A 20,511-nucleotide genomic window follows, 5' to 3' on the forward strand; every position below is an offset into this window, starting at 1 on the left:
AAAGAAAAGCCCGTAGGGGACAGGTAAGGTGAGGGAAATGGATGAAACAAACCGAGTGTAGGAGAAACGGAGTCGTGGTGATGAAGAGGAGGGCAGGCACCCTGATGAAGGAAACAGCTACTTTGTTAGTCTGGATGACTTGTCTTGCAGGTGAGAGAAAACCCAATTCAAAATGCTTCAAACAATAAAGAAAATTTATTAGAAATATAGCCTGAAGCCCCAGTAAAGTATGGGGTGACTCCAGCAGGTATTAATCTACCAATTCAGGAGCATTATTAATAAGACCAGGTTTTCTTCTTTGAATCTTTCTTTCCATCTTCTTCAGCATATCATCTTGTCTTCACAATCACAGGCCAGCTGCAGCAGTAGCAGATGCCACCATCCCAAAGAGAAAATGAGGACACGGTTCCCAGAAATCCCCCACACACCTCCTCTATCATATCACCGGGGGAAAAGGGAGAGTTGAATGTCCCCCTCCAGATCAACCACTGGCATGCAAATTAGGATCATTTCAACTGAGTTAAAGTGACAAGAACTTATCCAGGGATGATTAGGATCATCTTACCTAAAAATGAATGGTGGTTAAAATTGGGGTTCTGAAAGCAAAGAAGGGGAGATATTAACCATTCAACCAGGGATATTTGCTCCACCATCTGTCCACTAAGCTATAGCTGTTCGGGGCCATGGGATTCCAGCATTCACTAACTGATTACTTTTTAAAAACTTGGAATTTTAATGTTTACATAAGGTCTCCCACTTTTTAAAATGTTGGTAATAAATTCAAAACATTTTAAAACACTGTGTGGTCAACATCTTTCAGGCCAAATAAAAGACATCTGTAGTCCAAACATAGTTTGCAGGTCACTAGTTTGTAAACACTGGTTTATGCTACTGGTTTATTTGACTGAAACTTTCTCTATTTAGAAAGTAAAGTTCAGTTTTACCATGTTAGTAACCAAATTATACAAATATCAATGGCAGTTTTTCTTAATTAGGAAGGTTTTACTCAACTCTAGAAAATCTCAAATGACACAGTTAATAAATATTTCAGAAAATAATGTAGGCAGGAGACACATCACATTGAAGAGACGACATTTGCAGAATTTTCACCTTAACTGAGGGTTTTAATTTGACAAGTTAACTATTAAAACAATCGAGAAGTCACAATTCATTTCATAATGAATGTGCATTTTTCCCTTCCCTTCCAGTCCCCTGTGATTTTTGTTTGTTTTCAGTAAAGGATGCATTAATTACCATCAAAGGAGCAAATTAAGGTGTTTAAAGAACACTCAAGCAGCTAGTTAGCATAATAGTAAAAAGAGAAGATTTCTAGGAAAAAAAATCAACTAGATACTTAAAGTTCATGCATATTTCTTTAAAAGCATCTTCCTTTCCGTGACTATATATAAAATTTTTGCAATTGATACATGTGTTCTCAGGATGAAGGCTTTCTTGAGAAATTTTACTTAATCTCTTCAAAGGTATATCAGGAGTCAGGAAACTTTAACTTCCTCGAGTGTAAGGGGCACATAGTGAGAAAGTAAGTGTATTTCTCTGTCCTCCAGATTTTCAAGACTTCCCATTTCATTATGGGTCCATTGATTCTTGCTTAGCTGTTGCTTCACACTTTTGGATTTGAGTCCTAAAAAAGATAAAACTGTTAATTAACTTTTCATAAAAATTTAAATCTCTTACGCATACATGTAACTTGGAATGATTAGGAAGTTAAAACCAATTCTCTGAAATCCTGCTTCCTAATTTGTAGATTACTGGAAACAGCAACAGTGAAGAAATGGAAACATGGAAGGGAATGAACAAAAGAGGAGGGAAATATCATCCTGGGGTCCAAAGATTCATCTGGACAGTTAGTATAATATGGAAAGGATAGGTGACCAGGTGAAGTGATGGGATGTGGGCCATTACTCTCTGGGAGACTGAGTCCATTCCTGCTGTCCTTAGGGACTATTCCTGAGAACATGGGGAAACTGGGGTCACCATAGCTTTCTAGCTCAGACACGTGCATCTTCTTCTTGGTTATTGGCCAAACTCAGAAGCACGATTTTCATGTTAGCACCCACCTGACAATCAACGAGTACTTCTTAGTGAGCTTCTAAGAACACGTGGTTGGAACTTTTTCCCTTGTTAGTAGGAATGATACAATATTATAATAATTTGACCATGGATATCTTATGCTAGGTGTAGACATTGGCTTATCCTTGAAAACAGTAGTGACTGTGTGCTAAATTAGATGCACAAAACAATGGTAGGTCATAAGAAATGCCATGTTTTTTCCATCTTAGCAGAATTATTTTCCTTCATTAAATTATTCTTTACCCCTTCTTCACTCATTAAGTTCTACCCAACATCAGGGGCCAGTCAAATACCAACTACTCAGTCAACGTATCCTCCTCTTCCTTAATCACTTTAAACCCATTCGTTTTCTCCTCTTTGTGTTTTCACACTAATATTTATAGAAACCCCAGGACAAAGGTGCTAGGATGTGTTAGGTCACCCTGCAACATACATGTCCCAGTAAAGAACCCAAAAATTTAGACCCCATATTCCCAATGAGTTCAAGAGACATTTAAAAAAATCACCAGTGACCACCTGATACTCACAGGAACGAAGAAATTACAGAGGTAGGAATTGGTGGTGGTGGAAAATCCGGCTTTGTGATTAGCTAGCAAGAAGACAAATAATAATAATAATAATAATAATTCAGAGATAAGGTCTTGAAAACAGGAGTCTTAATGAAAAGGTTTAAATTGTTTTCAGAAATGGAGACTATTCGAAACCCGTGCATTGCTTTCACGTTGGGGCACACATGTAATTCAGGCATAGTCAATGACAATGGAAGACGGTTACAATGGACTGAGTATTTGTGTCTCCTCACGATTTCATATGTTGAAGCCCTAATCCCTATGTGATGGTGCATGCAGGTGGGAGGTACATAGGATTTCAGGGTGGAGTTCTCAGGTAGGATTAATGCCCTTACAAGAGAAGACACAAAGAGACCATCTCTCTTTGCCTACCATGTGAGGACAGTGAGAAGGCAGCTGTCTCCGAGTCAGGAAGTAGACTCTTGCCAGGTACCAAATCTGCCAGCATCTCCATCTTGGACTTTCCATCCTCCAGAACAGTGACAAATATTGTTTAAGTCACTTTTTGTTATATCAACCCAAAGTGACCAAGAATGGTGCTTTACAAAACAGATGGGTGCTGTTCTTGTAAAGATTTATCCATTTTCCAATCCTTGCATTCAGGTTTAATGGTTAAATTTAGGAACACAGTGAAGAGGTGCACATTCTCATACTTTACATTTTCAAAAAGTTTTGCAGAAGAATTTATATTTTATATTATATTCCACAAGTTTGAACATTCTTCTGAAGAAATAATTGGGCATCATGGACTGTGTCTTTCACTAGTATCTCCTTGAGGTTGAACTGGGTGGTACAGAGAAGCTGCTAACTCTATAGGCAGAGCAGATACATGCAGCTTCATCTGACTCATCCCAAAATAAACAAGCATATTTTGAAATGAAGCCATTGGCTTCTTAAGTACAGCTTCCAGTAAGTGGTCTTCTCAAGGTCTGGTAGCTAAGAGCCAAACTGACACTAAGAGACCAGAGAGGAAGTCACAGTCCCCAGTGGTGCCCAGAGCTACGAAGGCAAGTTTTAATCAGAAACACGAATACCAATGTTATTATCACTAACCAACATCAGCTAAAACCTCTAGTCATGTAGAACATGACCAGGGCATTAAGGGTCATACATATTACATATATTATTATACAAATGTATGAATCACCTTATCTATTGGGACATTTGTGCAAAGAATAGGGAATCAACCCAGAGTACAGAGGAGAAAGAGACAGGAAGAGACAACTGTTCTCATTGTTCTTTACTCTCTAAATTCCATGAACCCTAACCAAATAACTCCCGCCTTTTAGGGATTCTTTTGCATTAACAAAAGGCAGATTTGGGTAGATTTGAGAAAACACTGCAGGGCAGAAGTGGTAAGTATGGGTCAGGATAGGAGAGTGCAAAAAATCACAAACTGGGGCCTCAGCAAGCAGAGCGCAAACTAGAATTCACCTCTTGGGGTTGAATGGCCTTCACCATCTGAGGTTTACTCTTCTGCATGTATAGCCCCGTGTCAGGGGGAGAGAGTGGCCTGAAAGCAAAGACATGGTATTAATCCACAGCACTTCCTGTGGCATGCTGGGGAAGTAATGGAAGATAACCCACCGTGTCATACCCGGTTATTGACTGGGTTTTTATTTGCTTCCTAGAACATTCTTCAGCTTCTAGTTCCCTGTTGTACAGTTGTTCTGTAATTCATAACCATCCTTAATACTTTTGTTTTTCATTTCCCACAGAGTCCATTAGTAATGGTGTTAAAACCAATTTTTAAATCTGAATTATGTCATTTCATTATTTTTATTCATTCAATATTTATTTATTTATTTATTTATTTATTTATTTATTTATTTGGGGGGTATCAGGGTTTGAACTCAGGGGCACTCAAACACTGAGCCACATCCCCAGACCTCTTCTGTATTTAATTTAGAGACAGGATCTCACTGAGTTGCTTAGCACCTCGCTGTTGCTGAGGCTGGCTTTGAATTTACAATTCTCCTGTTTCAGCCTCCTGAGCCACTGGGATTACAGGCATGAGCCACAGTGCCCAGCTCATTTAATACATATTGAAGATTTATTATGGTTGAATAAATTAGTCTTTAAAAATGTTAAAAAGATTCTGTTTGGTCAAGACCATGTTTATAAGACAGACAGATCTAGATGCAAATCAAAGCTCTATCATTGACTTAGCAAGACTGTAAATTCATTATCCTCTCTGAGTTTGTTTCCACATCAGTAAAAACAATCCTTGCAGAATTTTAAGGATTGATAGTTGTCACCTTTTCATCTCTAAAATGGAAATAATAGTACTGACTTCATGAAGCTCTTGTGAGGATTAAATGAGATAGTGGGTCTAAAAGGGCTTGACACAATGTTTATCCTATAGTTAGTGATGAATAATTGCTAGATGCTGTATTCTTTTAATAAATGCAACAGCTTTTAATAATGAAAGTTAATACCACTCCTATTATTCATTATGAATATAGCGACTAACAAAAGACTAAAATACTTCTTGCTATGAAGGATTTCCTAGGAAAAGGGATACCCAAACTCTGGTTCAAAATGAATGTGTATTTGTGCATGTATGAAGAAAACCAAAATTAAACTTGAGAGTTTGGGTCAGATGCTTAACTTTAAAGTGCAGTAGGGATTAAAGTCACAGCAGAATAAAGGTTTACCTCTGGACTTTCTTCTCCTTTCTTCTGGCACTTTGGTGCCGGATTGCTATGGCAACCACCACAAATATCACTGCCACTGGGAACAGCACTCCCACCACAATGGAGAAATCTGCAACAGAGGGGACAGGTGGAACCTGCATCTGCACGCCACGCCAGTGAGTGCTTCGCCTGTGCAAAAGCCATCTCCCCCTCCCCAGATAAACCTGCGTTTCCTGGAGAATCTCTCACAGCCAATGGAATGAAACGTACTTTGACCATGACTATTGTGTTAATATCTATAAAGAGAAAATAAAGGGGAAATCGGTAGGAAGCATTTAATTTGAGATAGGAAAAGCATCACACCACTGAGGATTCTTTGAAGGGTGATGTTGAGATGATAGGTAAATGAGGGGCTGGAGATGAGAAGAAAATGCAGAGTCAGGAGGAAATCAGAGAGGAATGAGATGCTTTTGAAACTCCACCTTGGAAGGAAACCAGCAAAAGAAAACGAAGCCTTCAAATTATATTTCTCTCAGCCACAAATAAGGAGCTGAGGTATTAGTCAGAAAACTGATACAGGCGTAACTGTTTTCCTGATATTTGGAATTCCTGGTCAGAAAATAAATTACATGACCCTGGCAACTAGGGAGTGGTTTGAACAAATATCCCTAGGTCTATATGGTGTTTTCTCTTTCACAATGTCTGCTATCTCAAGTATTCGTTTCTCTTACAGTAATTAGAAACCACAAGAGACCAGGAGGTACAAGTCTGAAGAGCAAGGCAAAGAGATGCCACTCTCATTGCAGAGATCCGCAAACCTGTCACAAGATAACTTGTTATAACTGGGTTCAGGGGTGCACACCTGTAATCCCAGCTACTCTGGAGGCTGAGGCCAGAGGATGGCAAGTTCAAAGCTAACCTCAGAACTTTGTGAGATCCTGTTTCAAATAAATAAATAAATAACCAGGGATGTAAAGCACAGTGGTAAAGCACCCCTGGTTCAGTCCCCAACATAAAAAAAAATTAATTGTTGTATAAAAGTAAGAAAAATTCACAATTGTGAGCATACAGGCAGATGGAAGTAGATATATCAAAAGTAAAATTTTAGGCAAGATACTGATGGCAGTTCAAATCTTCCCATCTTCCATAAAAATTACTTTTTAATAAAGTAAAAAGAAAATAAAGCTTGTAGGCTTTTACGTTAGATACGATATAGACACCTTCAGAATGTATTTGAACTAAAAATGGGATTGTAATTCTACTTTCAGAACAGCAACATATCAGAGGAACTAACGAAGAAGTTGGCAGGGCTTCGTGAACATTCCTAATTTGAAGGCACTTGGTCTGGAGGCAAAGTTGGTGTGTCCGACAGATAGGAGTATAGTAACAGGAACTGGGTGCTCATTGTAAAATGCAAATAATTGAAGAGGATAACTAGTCTCCTTTATTCTGATAATGATAGTCTAGAAAATTTGGATCAATCTTCTCACTAAAAAGAATAAAAAAATAGCAAACAAAATGCTTCGTAAGATGAGGGAAATGCTGAAAAAAATTAATTAAAAAAACTGGAGAAATTATAGAGAGGAAGAAAAGGGCAGGAATCCAGAGACAGAAATGAAAATGATTCTGGACAAGTTTAGAAATGCAGAAATGAATGAAGAGCAAACAAGACCCGTATGTAAACTGTGGACTTTGGGTGATAATGATGTCGATGTCAGTTCATCGGCTGTAATAAATGCACCACTCTGGTGCTGGATGTGATAGTGGGAGCGACTGTGTGTGCCAGGAGGCAGGGGCACGAGGGGACTCTGCACTTTCTGTTCGATTTTGATGTGAACCGAAAATTGTTCTAAAAATAAAATCTATTTTTAAAAATCAGATGAAGAAGAACTTTTTAGGATAAGCATTAAAAGGGCATAAAAGAAAGGCATTACCAAATTAAGAAAATGAAATGATTACAGTACTTAATAAACCCATAAGAAAGTAAAAGAAAAGAAAAACAGAAAAGGCGAGACAAATAGAAACTATGTAATTATGGATTTATATCTAAACATATCAGCACATTAAATATAAATTAAATCAGTACCCCAGATAAATTGAAAAAAGAAAAATTAAGACTACAAAGAAAAAGCCACGAAGATCTGAGACTAAAACCTGAAGAGAAATATTTGCATGCTTTTTTCCTTTCAATAAAAGACAGAAATAAAGAGAATTGAGAAAAAAATGAAAGTAAAAGTATGGAAAAATGTCATACTATATACAAACATAAAAAGAAATATGGTTTAGTTAAATTAGTTTGCAGGAGATTTTGACTTTTAAATGCAAGAAATACTGCAGATATACACAGAATAATTTCACAATGATGAAGTTGCTAATTCACCCGGAAGACATGAAATCTAAACTTGCATGGGATGATAATATTGTCACTAACAGAACTAGAAGGAGCATTAACCAAATTCGTAATTATGCCCTGCACTAAAATCGGTAGAAGAAATAAATTATCAGTAGGGATGAAGGTACGTGCAACACAGTCAAGCATCTTGGCACACAAACACCCAGAAAGCACTGCGGAACACAAGTTCAGAATGCACAACCTCTCTGTGCACAGATTCTTACAAACAAGAACATGAGGAGCCACAAAACCAGCCTCAACACTCTCAACATAGTCTCCACACAATATGTTCTCTGATCAATACATAATTATGTGAAGTATTAACAGTAACAACAATATCCCCACATTCATGCATGTTTAGAAGTATACATCTATTTCAAGAGTCAAAGAAGAAAGCCAGTGAGAAATAGAAAATAATTTGAACTGAATGATAATGAAAATATCTGTACTATGTGGACTAAAACCCAAGGGATCCTTAGAGGAAAATACATATATTTGTAATCTTAAAAGGCTGTATTTTAAAGGAAGTCTGAAAATAATCAGTCAACAACAATCTCAAGAAATTTTTCTAAACGATGAAATAAACTTAAGGAATTCAAATGGAATAGTATGAAGTAGAAATTAATGAAGTAGCAAACAAATAAAAAATAAAACATAAAGCAAAATATTAAACTTTTAAAAGATTCTGTTTTCATATATACATATTGAAAAATAATGCTATAATGATATTCAAAAGTTAAGTGGGCATTAGGAGCAACCTCATGCCAAAATGTTTTAATTTTAATAAAATAAGAAAATATTTAAACTAATAAATGAATTTAGCAATGCTGTAGAATATGAAATTCATACATAATAATTAGTAGCTTTTCTATACACCAGTAGCAAAATACCTGAAATAGAAACTGGGAAAACAATTCCATTTACAATAGCTCTAAATAATACCAAGGAATAAATTTAATCAAAGAGGTAAAAGATCTTCACAATGAGAACTAAAAAGCATTTATGAAAGAAACTAAAGAGGCCCCCCCAACTAGAAAGATATCCTATGTTCATGGGTTGAAAGAATCCATATTATTAAAATGTCCATACTACCCAAAGTGATCTACAGATACAATGCAGTCCCTATCAAAATACTTATTGCATTATTCACAGAATAAGAAGAAAACACTTAAAATTTGTATAGAATCACACACACACACACACACACACACACACACACCACACAAAATACCCAAGTAGTAAAATAATGTAGAACAAAAAGAACAAAGTTGGAGGCATTACATTATGTGACTTCAAAATATCCTATAAAGTCATAATAATCAAAACAGCATGGGAGAAATAGTAAAGATAAGAGCAGAACTAATTTGAATAGAGACAAATAATACAAAGATCAATGAAACTAAATATTGTTTTTTTGAAAAGAAAAAGAAAATTGACAAAACTTTAGCAAAAATAACCCAAATAAAGAGAGAGAAGACTCAAATAAATAAAATTAGAATTGAAAAAGTAGAGGTTATAGCAGATATCACTGAAATTCAAAAGGTCATTGGGACATATTTTGAAAATATATTGGAAGATCTAGTAGAAATGGAAAAAAAAATCCAGACACATATGATCTACTAAATTGAAACAAGAGGATTTTTAAAAACTAACAAGATCAATAAAAAGTAATAAAATTTAAGCAAAAATAAAAAGTCTCCCAACAAAAGACAAGAACCAAATGAATTCACTGCTAAATTTTGCCAGATTGTTAAAGAAGAACTGATATCAAGGCTACTTAAATTACACCATACAGTAGAAAAGAAAGGAGCCCTTTCAAACTCACTCTAAGAAGACAGTATTATCCTGCTAAAAATCACCTGATAAAGGCACATAAAAAATGAACTCTATAGACTAATAGCCCTGATAAACATAGATGCAAAAATCCACTACAAAAGACTTGTGAATCAAAGTCATTCCATTAAACAGATCATAGGCCATGATCAAGTTTGCTTCATTTCAGGCTGCAAGGATGGTTCAATATATGCAAATCAATAAGTGTAATATTCAATATACATAGACTCAAGGATACAATCTCATGGTCATCTTAACAGGCTCTGGAAAAGCCTTTGACAAAATTCAACATCTCCTCCTGATGAAAGCCAGAATAAATTAGGTATGGGAGGATCATACTTCATTATAGTAAAGTCTATCTACAACAAACCCTTAGACAACATATTACCGAATGGGGAAAAATAAACATCATTTCCTCTAAAATCAGAAACAAGACAAGGGTATCCAGTCTCACCATTCATATTCAATATATTATCAGAAATTCTAGCTAGAACAAATGGAAAGAAATAAAAGGCCTACAAATAGGATAGGAGGAAGTCAAATTATACCTGTGGCAGATGAGAAAATTCTATGCATGATCCTAAAGACCCCACCACAAGACTTTAAGCACTGATAAAAATAATTCAGTATAGTAGCAGGACACAAAATCAACATCAATAGCTTTCTACTCATCCATGATGAACTCCCTATGAAAGAAATGAAGAACACAATCCCATTCACAATACTACACAAAATAGTAAGATTCCTAGAAATAAACCTAACTAAGGATGTGGAAGACCTCTATGATATAAACTACAAAACACTGAAAAAAAGAAATTGAAGAAAACATGAGAAGATGGAAAGGCCTCTCGTGTTGACAAATCGGGAGAATTAATGTCAAAATTCCATGCTACCACAAGCAATCTACCAATTCAATCCCCACCACAATACCAGTGACATTCTTCAGAAAACTGGAAAAAAAATCTTAAAATTCGTAAGGAATCATGGAAGTCTCATAGAAAAGCAATCCTGAACAAAAAGAACAAAGCAATGACATAAAAACAGACGTGTAGAACAATGGAATAGAACAGAGGACCCAGAAATAAATCCACACACCTTTACCCAACTGATCCTCTACTAAGGTGCCAAAAACACACCTTGCAGAAAGGACAGCCTTTTCAACAAATGGTGCTGGTGAAACTGGATATTCACAGAAAATTAAAACTAGAACCCTGTCTCTTACCCTGAATCAAAATCAACTCAAAATGAATCAAAGACCTTTGAAACTGAAACTTTGAAACCACTAGAAGAAAACTTTGAAACTATTAGAAGAAAACACTTCAAGATATTGGCACAGGAAATGTTTTCCTGAAAATTACTCAAATAGTTCAGGACACAGGTAAGAACTGACCAGTGGGATTACATCAAATTAAAAAACTCCTGTACAGCACAGGAAACAACAGAGTGAAGAGATAGCCAGCAGAATGCGGGAAATGTTTGCCAGCTATTTATTTATCTGCCAGGGGATTCATTTCTAAGAACTTGAAAAACTTAAAAAAAAAAAACCCAAATAATCCAGTCAATCAATGGCAAATGATCTGAATAGACATGTCATAAAAGAGCAAGTAAAAATGCTAAGAAATATGTGGAAAAAATGTTCAGTATTTTTATCCCTCAAGGACAAATGCAAATCAAAATTACATTGAGATTCCCTCTTATCACAGTTAGAAAGGCTAGTATTTTAAAAATACAAAAACAAACAAACAAATGCTGGCAAGCTTAAAAATCTGAAAGTAGAACTACTGTTTGATCAGTTATACCACTCCTGAGTATATACCCGAAGGAAATGAAGTCAGTATACAAAAGAGATCTACCTACCCACATTATAGCAACACTAAAAGCCAAGGTATGGAATCAGTCTAGATCCCTTTCACAGATGAAGGGTCAAAGAAAATGCAGTGTATACACATTGAGTCACAAAGAAGAAGAAAATCCTGTCATTTGCAGGAAAATGGGTGGAACTAGAGGATGCTACATTAAGCACAATAAGCCAGATACAGAAAGACAGAGTTTCACATGTTTTCTGTCATAGTTGGAAACTAAAATAAAACAACATTAAAAGAAAAAAATAAACCAGAGATGCCCTGAGTGTATAAGAAAATTAGGAACCAGGAAGTTCAGACAAGGGGGAAGGTAGAAGTGAGAGTGGACATGGTCACAGCACAATGTATACATATATGGAAACACCACAGTGAAACCCATTAATCTGTACAATTAACACCTGTGGGTGATTTTTGTATAATAATAAAAATAACCAAAAAACAAAAACAAAGGTATTGCCATTTCAGGTTTCATATATATCCAAAATAGAAAAATATGGAATGAAAACTTAGCTTTGCTATGTTTAAATTCTATGCTCCCCCAAACACCTTATGAATATTGAGTGAGATAAAGACTATAAAGGAACATGTTGGTTTGGGTGGGGTGTCATTTTTTTCACCCCAAAAGATAAGGTAGATTTTCTGAGCTGCTTTGACCTCTGACTTGTGAATAAGCACTTTGTACTGAACAGCAGCAAAGGAATGAAATCCAGTCCTCTCCAACAGCATGGACGGGAAGTGAAGATAAGTCAGTGAAATAAGTCAGGGACAGAGAGGCACGTACTGCATGATCTCACTCATGTGCGAATGTAAGGAAGTTGGTCTCCCAGTGGCCTGGGAGAGTAGAGGGGAGAGGGCCGCTGCGGGCAGGCCAAGCAGTAGGGACCAGGTCTCAGTTAGGAGGAAGTTCTGGGTGCGATTGCACACAAGGGTGACCGTAGATATCAATCAGTAATTGCACATTTCAAAACGCTACCAGAGAGAACTCTAAATGTTTTCACTCTAAAGAAATGATAAATTTAGATATGTTTAATCTGATTTAAACATTACAGGTGTACATGTGGTACAGGTATATGTAAATCATAGAACACTAGAAAAAATAATGAATTTTTAGAAGCTCCTGAAAGATAGGAATTCAGGGGACTTGAGTAGGCAGAAACAGTCAATTATCGACTGAACTTCAGAAGGAAATGCTGTTCTTTTAGGGACAGATAGTCCATTCAGGTGCATCCCCATCCACGTCTCTGTTCCCATGTGTACAAAGAAGACTGGTCCATGTTCCTAGCCAAAGCCCCAAGGACAGCTCCCCAGAGGCGGTGGGGCCTGGAGAAACCCCAGAAGCAGGACAGAGGCTGGCTCTAGACACGGTTCTAGCTCAGACGAGGAAGGGACACTGAGAAAAAGCAGCTGTGTCCAGAGGGAAATGCAAGGAAGAGCAGTCTCCTCAGGGCACAGCTGTCCTCAGTGTGGCAGCTGGTAGGCCAGAGTCCCCACCCTGAAGGTCTGTAGGGAGAGTTGTCCGCCTGTGAGCAGAACTCACAACCAGATGGGTCCAGAGTGGTTTCAGTAGGTGTAACACACACACACACACACTCACACACAAAGAGAACCCACGTGAACCAATTCAAATCAATCCAATGCCTCATGCAGCCAGGATCACAGATCCTGAAGAAAAAGAGCAGGCAAGCTGGTGACAGAGGACGGCCAGCCTCAAAGGGCTGGGGAGAATACAGAGGGCGGGACTGAACCTACAAAAAATAGCATAGACCATATTCTCAGAGAGTGTTATGAGGTCATTTTACCTATCCATTAAGTCATGGCTGCTATGACAGTCGAATAATCATAAAGCAAGACCATTTGGTAGATTAAAATAATACAGACATAAACTTTGAGATTTCTTTGTATGAAGAATAAAAACAAAGGTTATAGAAAATATGAGTTAAGTAGTTAGAGAGACTCTGAGGATTAATACTGTGGATTCAGTGACTGTAGAAAAGGAATTCCAAGAGGAGAGAAAAGAGGCAATGAAGTCCTACATAACCCAAAACCAAAGCTTGGAGGAGAGAGCGGTCTCCCAGGCGGGAGGTCACCTACAGAAGACTGTGGAGGAGTCGTCGCAGTCGGGAGGGGCCCATCCTTCTTCACACTGACACTGGAGCTCGTGGTCACACACCTGGAGGGGCAAGCGCGCTGTCAGTCTCCTCACTAGACTGAGCACACTCTCCCAAACCCCGCTCATTCACCACAGAGCCCCCTGGGGAACCCCAATCACACCCACTCTGCATGCATTCACCTGCCCACGTAAGGTCTGAGTGAATTGCAGGCATGACAGTAATGAATGACCTTCAGAAGAGAAGTCTCACAGTCTGAGCTGCTGAGGAGTCGAATATTCACAACTGTGATCCCTGAATGCTGAAAGCATCCTTCAGCTCTATTGCAACTGACTTAAAAATACCTATGACGCAGCAAGCTCAGGGACACATTTTTTCAAAACTTACCGCATGTCCTTTGCACTTGGAGGAGCAATTGGTGGACTTGTAGGCCCTCTCCACATCCACACATTCTGCATTAATGCACACCTGAAAGAAACACGGAAATGTGAGCCCGGTGGCTTCAGCTCTGCAAATGGCTGACTTGTCATCTGTTCTTCTGTTAGTCACTATTATTGTTATCAAACTTGTCTTTCTATTAAGGAAATCACAGTAGATTTCTGAAAAAGGAAGATGGAACCTGAAAATTTTTTATAATGAAGTGTGTGGAAAGTCGCCTTCGAGATAACTTCCTTCCTTTGCTTAATTCCTAATGGATCTTTCCCTCAATCTACAGCTTCAGTCCCACCCTTAAGATGAGTAACACTGAACTAAGCCCTTCACATAATACCAGCTGCCCATTCCAAATCAAATGATTATGGAAAAATACACGTGAGATCCCAATACATGCCCTGTTGTAACAGCTATCATTTATGTAAAAAAGAAAACATCATTCTTATTTCTCTCTGTATGATTTTCAGAGTTGCTATCATGTATTAAGCACTTATCAGTTTGGGAACACAAAAATTCATGAAGTTTGAAAACCTAGTCCCAAGTACCTAACAGGTACTTCTTGAATGCTTTAGGAGGATCGAATGTAGACATGAGCCGGTGAAGGGCAAGAGCCTTATTCTGAACACGGTGCTCCCTGGAACACTAGGAGACGCTGCAGGAATGGAGTTTGGTACCTGTTTTCCCTAGAGCAGCTCTGCTCTCATTTATTTTGTGCATCTGGGTTTCCTCATGTGATTCCATTTGAATAAAGCATTCTACTGTGAAAAGCAAGTGGGAAATTTTCAACATAATAAAAAATCTCAATATGTTGAAGCTGCTGCTCCTAATTTGAATCGTTTAACGTGCACATAGCAGATGGAGGTGTTTGCTGCAGACATCCGAATTTCTTAATATATGGGGTCTGTATGTGCTTTCTGGGGTGACTGAGGCCTTCCCTAGTTCCAAGGGTGGATTTAAGTGAACACAAATCAACCATGGTTATTCCTGGTCCCTTGTCAAGTGTTAGTTTAAGAATGGGTAATAAAATTACAGACAATAAATAAGGGTGATATCAAGTCTGCGGGAAAGGTGCTTCTAAGAAAGATTTCTTCACTCCTAAGAAAAGTTGCACAAGGAAACCCTTGTTTCCTGCCTCTGCGCTCCTTCCTGGAGAATGGGCAGCGCTCCTGAGGGACCATGCATGCAGCATTCTGGAGACAGCAGGGGTCAAGAAGAAAAGGACCTGAATCCTCAATGGTGCCCATGTACCACCAAATCACCGTGTGGCATCCTGGACTTAGGGTTGCTTGAATTAAAAACTACCCTGATTGTTGAAGTCCATTTTAGCCTCAAGCAGCCTGATACGGTATGGGAACTGATATTACAGTGCAGCAGGAACTGTAAGACCAGCACTATTGTAAAGTCAAAAGCCAATTACATGTCTGTGATCACGATTCAGGGGAGACATGTTGTAACGGAGAGGAAAAAAGGGAAGAGGTGTGACGGGCAGAAGTCATGTTATCCAGCAAAGTGCAGAGTGGAGAAACACAGGCCTTGGGAGGGACACTGCTCTCTAAGACAGTGAGAAAGGTGAGCGTGTGCAATGAGGCTCTCAGCCACTGTCTAAAGTGGTTCTGCATGCCACTGTCACAGGAGAAGGTAAGGAGGTACACAGTGTTCTTTCCTCTGCCAATGCAGGTGGGCAGGTACGGGGTGCAGGTGAGGGGAAATGGGGATGACCCCTGTTGCTCATGCTCTTTCCTTAGTTAAGCCAATTCCAAAAGATTCATAAAGTCTACCTGAAAAGTGATCTATTTTTTAAAAGTCCAAACCACTCTATATCTCAGAAACAGTGACTATATGAGACCTTTAGGGTTGAAGACTAATGGTAAGATGATCTTACTGGCACGGAAGCCAGGGATTCCTAAATTCTGCCTTAGTCTACATGTCCCTCCTCCCTTTAGGCCAAGTATTGCAACTCATTCCAGCAGTCTTAAGGCCTTTAAAAACTTCTAGAAATCCTAAAGGAACCAGCATCTGAAAGCTGCAAGATCCAATTAAAGAGCACCCATTTCATGTGGTATTTCTTGCCTTTGATGACGGTGCATATTTGAAGAAACTCAGTGCAAAGGAAAGTTAGATGCTATGAGGATCTCTTAGAATCTAGCACTAAGATTTCCTTTCAAATCAGCAGAATTTAAAACTTTCTAAATTTATATTTTTGACTCCAAGACTCAAAGGCCATGTCTTTTTATATTTGTTTTCTAAAATTTTTATAAACCATACCAACACTGAACCACAAGGATAATTTTAGACTCATTTGCAAATAAATTTACATTTAAATAGCTCAAGCAGGTTGGCAAATAAGAGAATATTTTCAGGATTGGCTTTACAACAATAGAAAAACAGGGCAACTCTTGGGTACTGTAGCTATATGAATGCAATAAATAGGTTAACTCCAATCTCCTATGGGAGATGAATCTCATTATCCAAGCTCAGGGTTGGCCTCAGTCAAGTAGTCCCTCTGCCTGAGATTGTGAGGTTATTATACTTTCAATGAATGTACACATTGTTAACTGAGGAGCATTATCCCACACCCTGGTGTTTTCTACGGTTACCAAACTTAACCTAGTAAAGTGAAAAGTGCTATCCATGTATAGCCAGCATGACAATATTACACCTTTCCTGAAATCATGTCTATAATTTCATATTTCACCACAATGTTTGGAATATTAATAACAGTCTCTGTTCTTGCTATCTGCTAGGTTCTCTACCATTCTCATCTCTTAAATTGCTTATAGTATTCCAATTTGAAATTCCCAGCTATTGTATAAAAACATGGTGAATCCAATAATGGGGAAAAAGACCAGTGGTTAACAAATGAGAAACAAAAACACATAAAACACACAAAAGTCTGACATACCAAAAACAAACAAACAAACAAACAACATTTAGAGTGACAGCACAATTTCAACTTGCCTTATTCTTCCCACACTTGGTTCCATTGGCTACCATGTCTATTCCTTGACTTGTGTCTTCAGGATTAAATAGCTTACATGTCCCGAAAGAGATTATAAATCCTTTCCAGGGCAAAACACCTGACCCGCCTTGACAGAACAACTTGCCACACATGACGTCTCTGAGGAAAAAGCGACACTTTTGAAGGGTTCAAATTGTAGTTTTATACAAATGCAAGTCAGTTCTGTGGCTATAAATAATTAATAATGCTTCTCTTTGTAGCAGAGATATCTAGTTTGTACTTCATATGCATTTTCCCTTCATTCCTCAGTAATAGAAACCCTAAATATTAGGAAAATTCATTGTTGTTCAAATAAACACCTTTTCCAGATCCCAGGAGAGCTAGTTTTTGCCAGTTGCCTAAGTTCTAGTCAGTGGGAAAAAAGCAGAATCGTAAGCCTAGATTCTAGGAGATCGGCTGAAATAAGGGGGTATGTCCAACCCCTGAATGTTCTTTCCTTTCTGCTGATTGGGAGGTGATAGATGCAGAAGCCCTCACAGACCTAGAGAAGCACTTGGGGACAGAGGAGGTCAGTGTGAGGATGCTAGGGGACGCCAGAGGATGATTCCAAACATCGCGGAGGGCAGCTAAGAAAATAATACACTTGTTTTTATGACTTTGAGCAGAACAATTCTAACAGATAAAACCCTTAGTTCTCAACTAGAGTTTGGTGCAAACAAAACTGAACCTCCCTTGATCTTCAAGGCATTAGTGGGATTACAAAAAGAACAGTCTCTCTGCATCTGCAGATTAAACTGCTCAACACTCAATAAAGTCATTGATTTATCACCAATAAGTGTAAGCAAAGACAAAGGCAATAAAATTGGAGTCAATTTCTTTGTGCAGAATTCAGAGGACTGTGAAAAAAGTATTCTGAAAGTGATTCCACCAGATTTTTCCAATGTCTCCATGTGGCTGCCAAAAGTATGAAATGGATAAAGTCATGTATTCTCTCTAAACTTGAGGGTGTTTTTCATGAATCATTTAGGTACACCAGATGAGGACAGCCATGGGCAAAGGAATTCCAGGCTGATTCTCCACTGTGGCTAAGTGACTAGGAGGGCAATCTGTGGGGTGATGAGCCTTGTGCTGCAGAAACTACCCCCAGGATATTGGAGGGTGCACAGGCTGAAGAGAAAACATGGAACTACCCAGCTTCCTTCTCACTCACCTCCTATGTATCGCCCTCTGACTCCCACACATTGCCTTTTACATAATTTTCCCTCCTTTGAATCTGCCCTGAGTTCCTACCGAGGAGAGACCCCATACCATGATTGGTTATTTAGGCCCAGATTCCCCTAAGAGATGGCTCTGTATTCAAACTCTATTTTGTTTGGTAATATTTGTCATCCAACAGCATTGGTGTTCAGTAGAACAATTTGGGGAAATGCTGATCTTGTTCAAGCCTCTTGTTAGAAATGACTTTGTAAAATTTGAAGCTGGTACAAAGAATTTAGTATACTTTGAATTCGAAGTCATTGTAAAATTGCAGAATCAAAAAAATAAAGGAAAGGAAAATCTCAGCTGCCTCTGCTGAAATATTCTAAAAATATATTTTGCAGGATATAATATTAAAAATAAAATGAATTCTTCAGGCAAATTGTCAGTCTTGTCTCTTACTGACTCTTTTCTTCATGTCATTCTGTGGCCAAATTAAATTAAACGGTACGTGTCCTATATTGGTTATTCCTCAAGGCAGATGAATATTTCTACCCACAGACTCATACTAAAAAGCAGTAGATTGAAAAGTAGCTCAAGTATACTGGCAAGTTCATGGCCAAATTCCCAACCAGCACCACCCACTTTTACCATGACATCTGTGCTAGGTGCCATCTGCAGAAAGAGACTCAGCACCTAGACCCAGAAAGGCACACAGTAGTCACCCAGTGGAAGTGTGTCAAAATTCTTGGTTCTGGGTTTCCTTCTCCTGGAGTGAATCAGAGTGTGGTCTGGAAGTGTGCCATTGCCCTAGTCTATGGAGCAGGAAGGTTCAAACAAGGCCACCTACTTTGCTTTACAGGGAACGCGGGTGTCGTTCTCTATGTGACAGTATCCATACTTGGACCCAGCTTCGTTCTTGTGGTAACAAGACTCATCTGCAGCCTTGGTGCCTGGGTGCAGGTGGGGAGACAGAGGGAAAGAAAGGATGCATGAAATTTAGTTCTGCCAAGGATTAACAAACACAAAACTAGAATGAAAAGTACACATTAAGTAACACATAGCCAAAGTTTTTGGGACCAGACTGGGATTTCAATCTGGGATGTGGGTGGAATTTTTCACATACATAATGAGAGGGTTTGGGGATGGGACCCACGTCTAAACACATGATTCATTTATGTTTCATGTGTATCTGATACGCATACCCTGAAGGTAATTTTATACAGTATTTTTAGTGTACTTGTTTTGATTGTGACTTGTCACATGAGGTAGAAGTGGAATTTTCCACTCTTGGAGTCATGTTAGTGGTCAAAATAATTGTGGATCTGGGAGCATTTTGGATTTCAGATTTTCAGATTAGGGACTCTCAGCCTGTCCTATTACCACATCATTCCCTTGACCATTCTCAGAAATACGAATTGCAATAATTTGATATCAGAAGATCTGGTTAGAATTTAAAATAATGTTTTAACTCTTCCACTATTGAATATGGCTAATAAATTTTGGAAGCATCTGAAAGATTGACTGAAGGTTGAAAACCCATCTAAGTATGGAAACTTAGCCAGAAGAGATGATGTCTTTTTGTCAGCAGCCTGCAAGCTTTGATACTTGAATGCTATCTTGTTTTTTTAGATCAATGCTAAATTTTATTTCAAAAGTATGACATTTTACGAGTTTTATGAGGAAAAGATTGTGGTTATTCATAAGTTTGAAAAAACATGAAATAGTAGATAAGAATTCTAATGAAGACTTTAAAATGTTTTTTTTAGCTTATATAATAAGGATTTTATCAAGAAAATCAACGTAAAACACAGTTAACAAAGTATTTGATTGTAGTTATTCATCGACTAAATATAGAACTCCCAAAATGTACGTATTCGAATATAATAGAAAATATTAGGACTAAAAGTGTCTAGTGTGGATAAAATAATTTTGAAAATTTTCTTACGTACTTCTTCCACATAAAAGAGAAAAACTTTCATAAAATATTGTGTTGATATGTGCCGCCATGGCGACTACTATTTATGTTCAAACTCCTACTATGTGCCAGGCAAGAGACAGATGTATTTCATTCTCATGTAATCTTCCGCAGACCCCCATCGGACAAGCACAAAGCAATGGTTAGGAGCGCAGGCTCCAAGCAACGCTGGGCAACTCTAGGAACCTGGGCAAGTCCTGGATCTCCCTGGGTTTGCTTCTGGGTAAAATGAGGACATATGCTAAAGGAGTGAGTAAATGTCAGCCAGGAGAAAGGTGCCTGGTGAGTAGCACGTGGCCAAGAACGCGAGCTTTTCTTATTGTCATTCTCATGTGATCAATAAGGAAACTAAGAACCATATTAAGTCACAGAGATGAAAAACCAACCTCACGCCCAATTCTGAGTGGAAGACCTATGTGCTTTCCCGAGCTAGGCTGTCCTTATGAAGGATCTA

General features: G+C 38.2%; 1 protein-coding gene across 5 annotated transcripts in view; it reads right to left on the reverse strand.

The window, feature by feature from the left end:
- Positions 1-282: 282 nt before the first annotated feature.
- The window catches only part of Adam28 (ADAM metallopeptidase domain 28), a 56,692-nt gene continuing 36,463 nt past the window's right edge, over positions 283-20,511 (reverse strand). For 2 of the 5 annotated variants that reach the window (XM_047549918.1, XM_047549922.1), the window contains exons 15-22: positions 18,930-19,032; positions 16,882-17,041; positions 13,879-13,959; positions 13,475-13,553; positions 5,318-5,426; positions 4,095-4,173; positions 3,033-3,129; positions 283-1,642 (exon numbers count right to left, since the gene is read on the reverse strand). In XM_047549918.1, the coding sequence (XP_047405874.1) occupies positions 1,494-1,642; positions 3,033-3,129; positions 4,095-4,173; positions 5,318-5,426; positions 13,475-13,553; positions 13,879-13,959; positions 16,882-17,041; positions 18,930-19,032 (857 nt within the window). In that variant the 3' untranslated portion in view covers positions 283-1,493. Of the gene's footprint in view, positions 1,643-2,618; positions 2,681-3,032; positions 3,130-4,094; positions 4,174-5,317; positions 5,427-13,474; positions 13,554-13,878; positions 13,960-16,881; positions 17,042-18,929; positions 19,033-20,511 lie in introns of all 5 variants that reach the window. The other 3 variants (XM_047549919.1, XM_047549920.1, XM_047549923.1) reach the window with 3 other exon arrangements.

The sequence above is a fragment of the Sciurus carolinensis genome, chromosome 4 (assembly GCF_902686445.1).
Source record: "Sciurus carolinensis chromosome 4, mSciCar1.2, whole genome shotgun sequence".
NCBI lineage: Eukaryota > Metazoa > Chordata > Mammalia > Rodentia > Sciuridae > Sciurus > Sciurus carolinensis.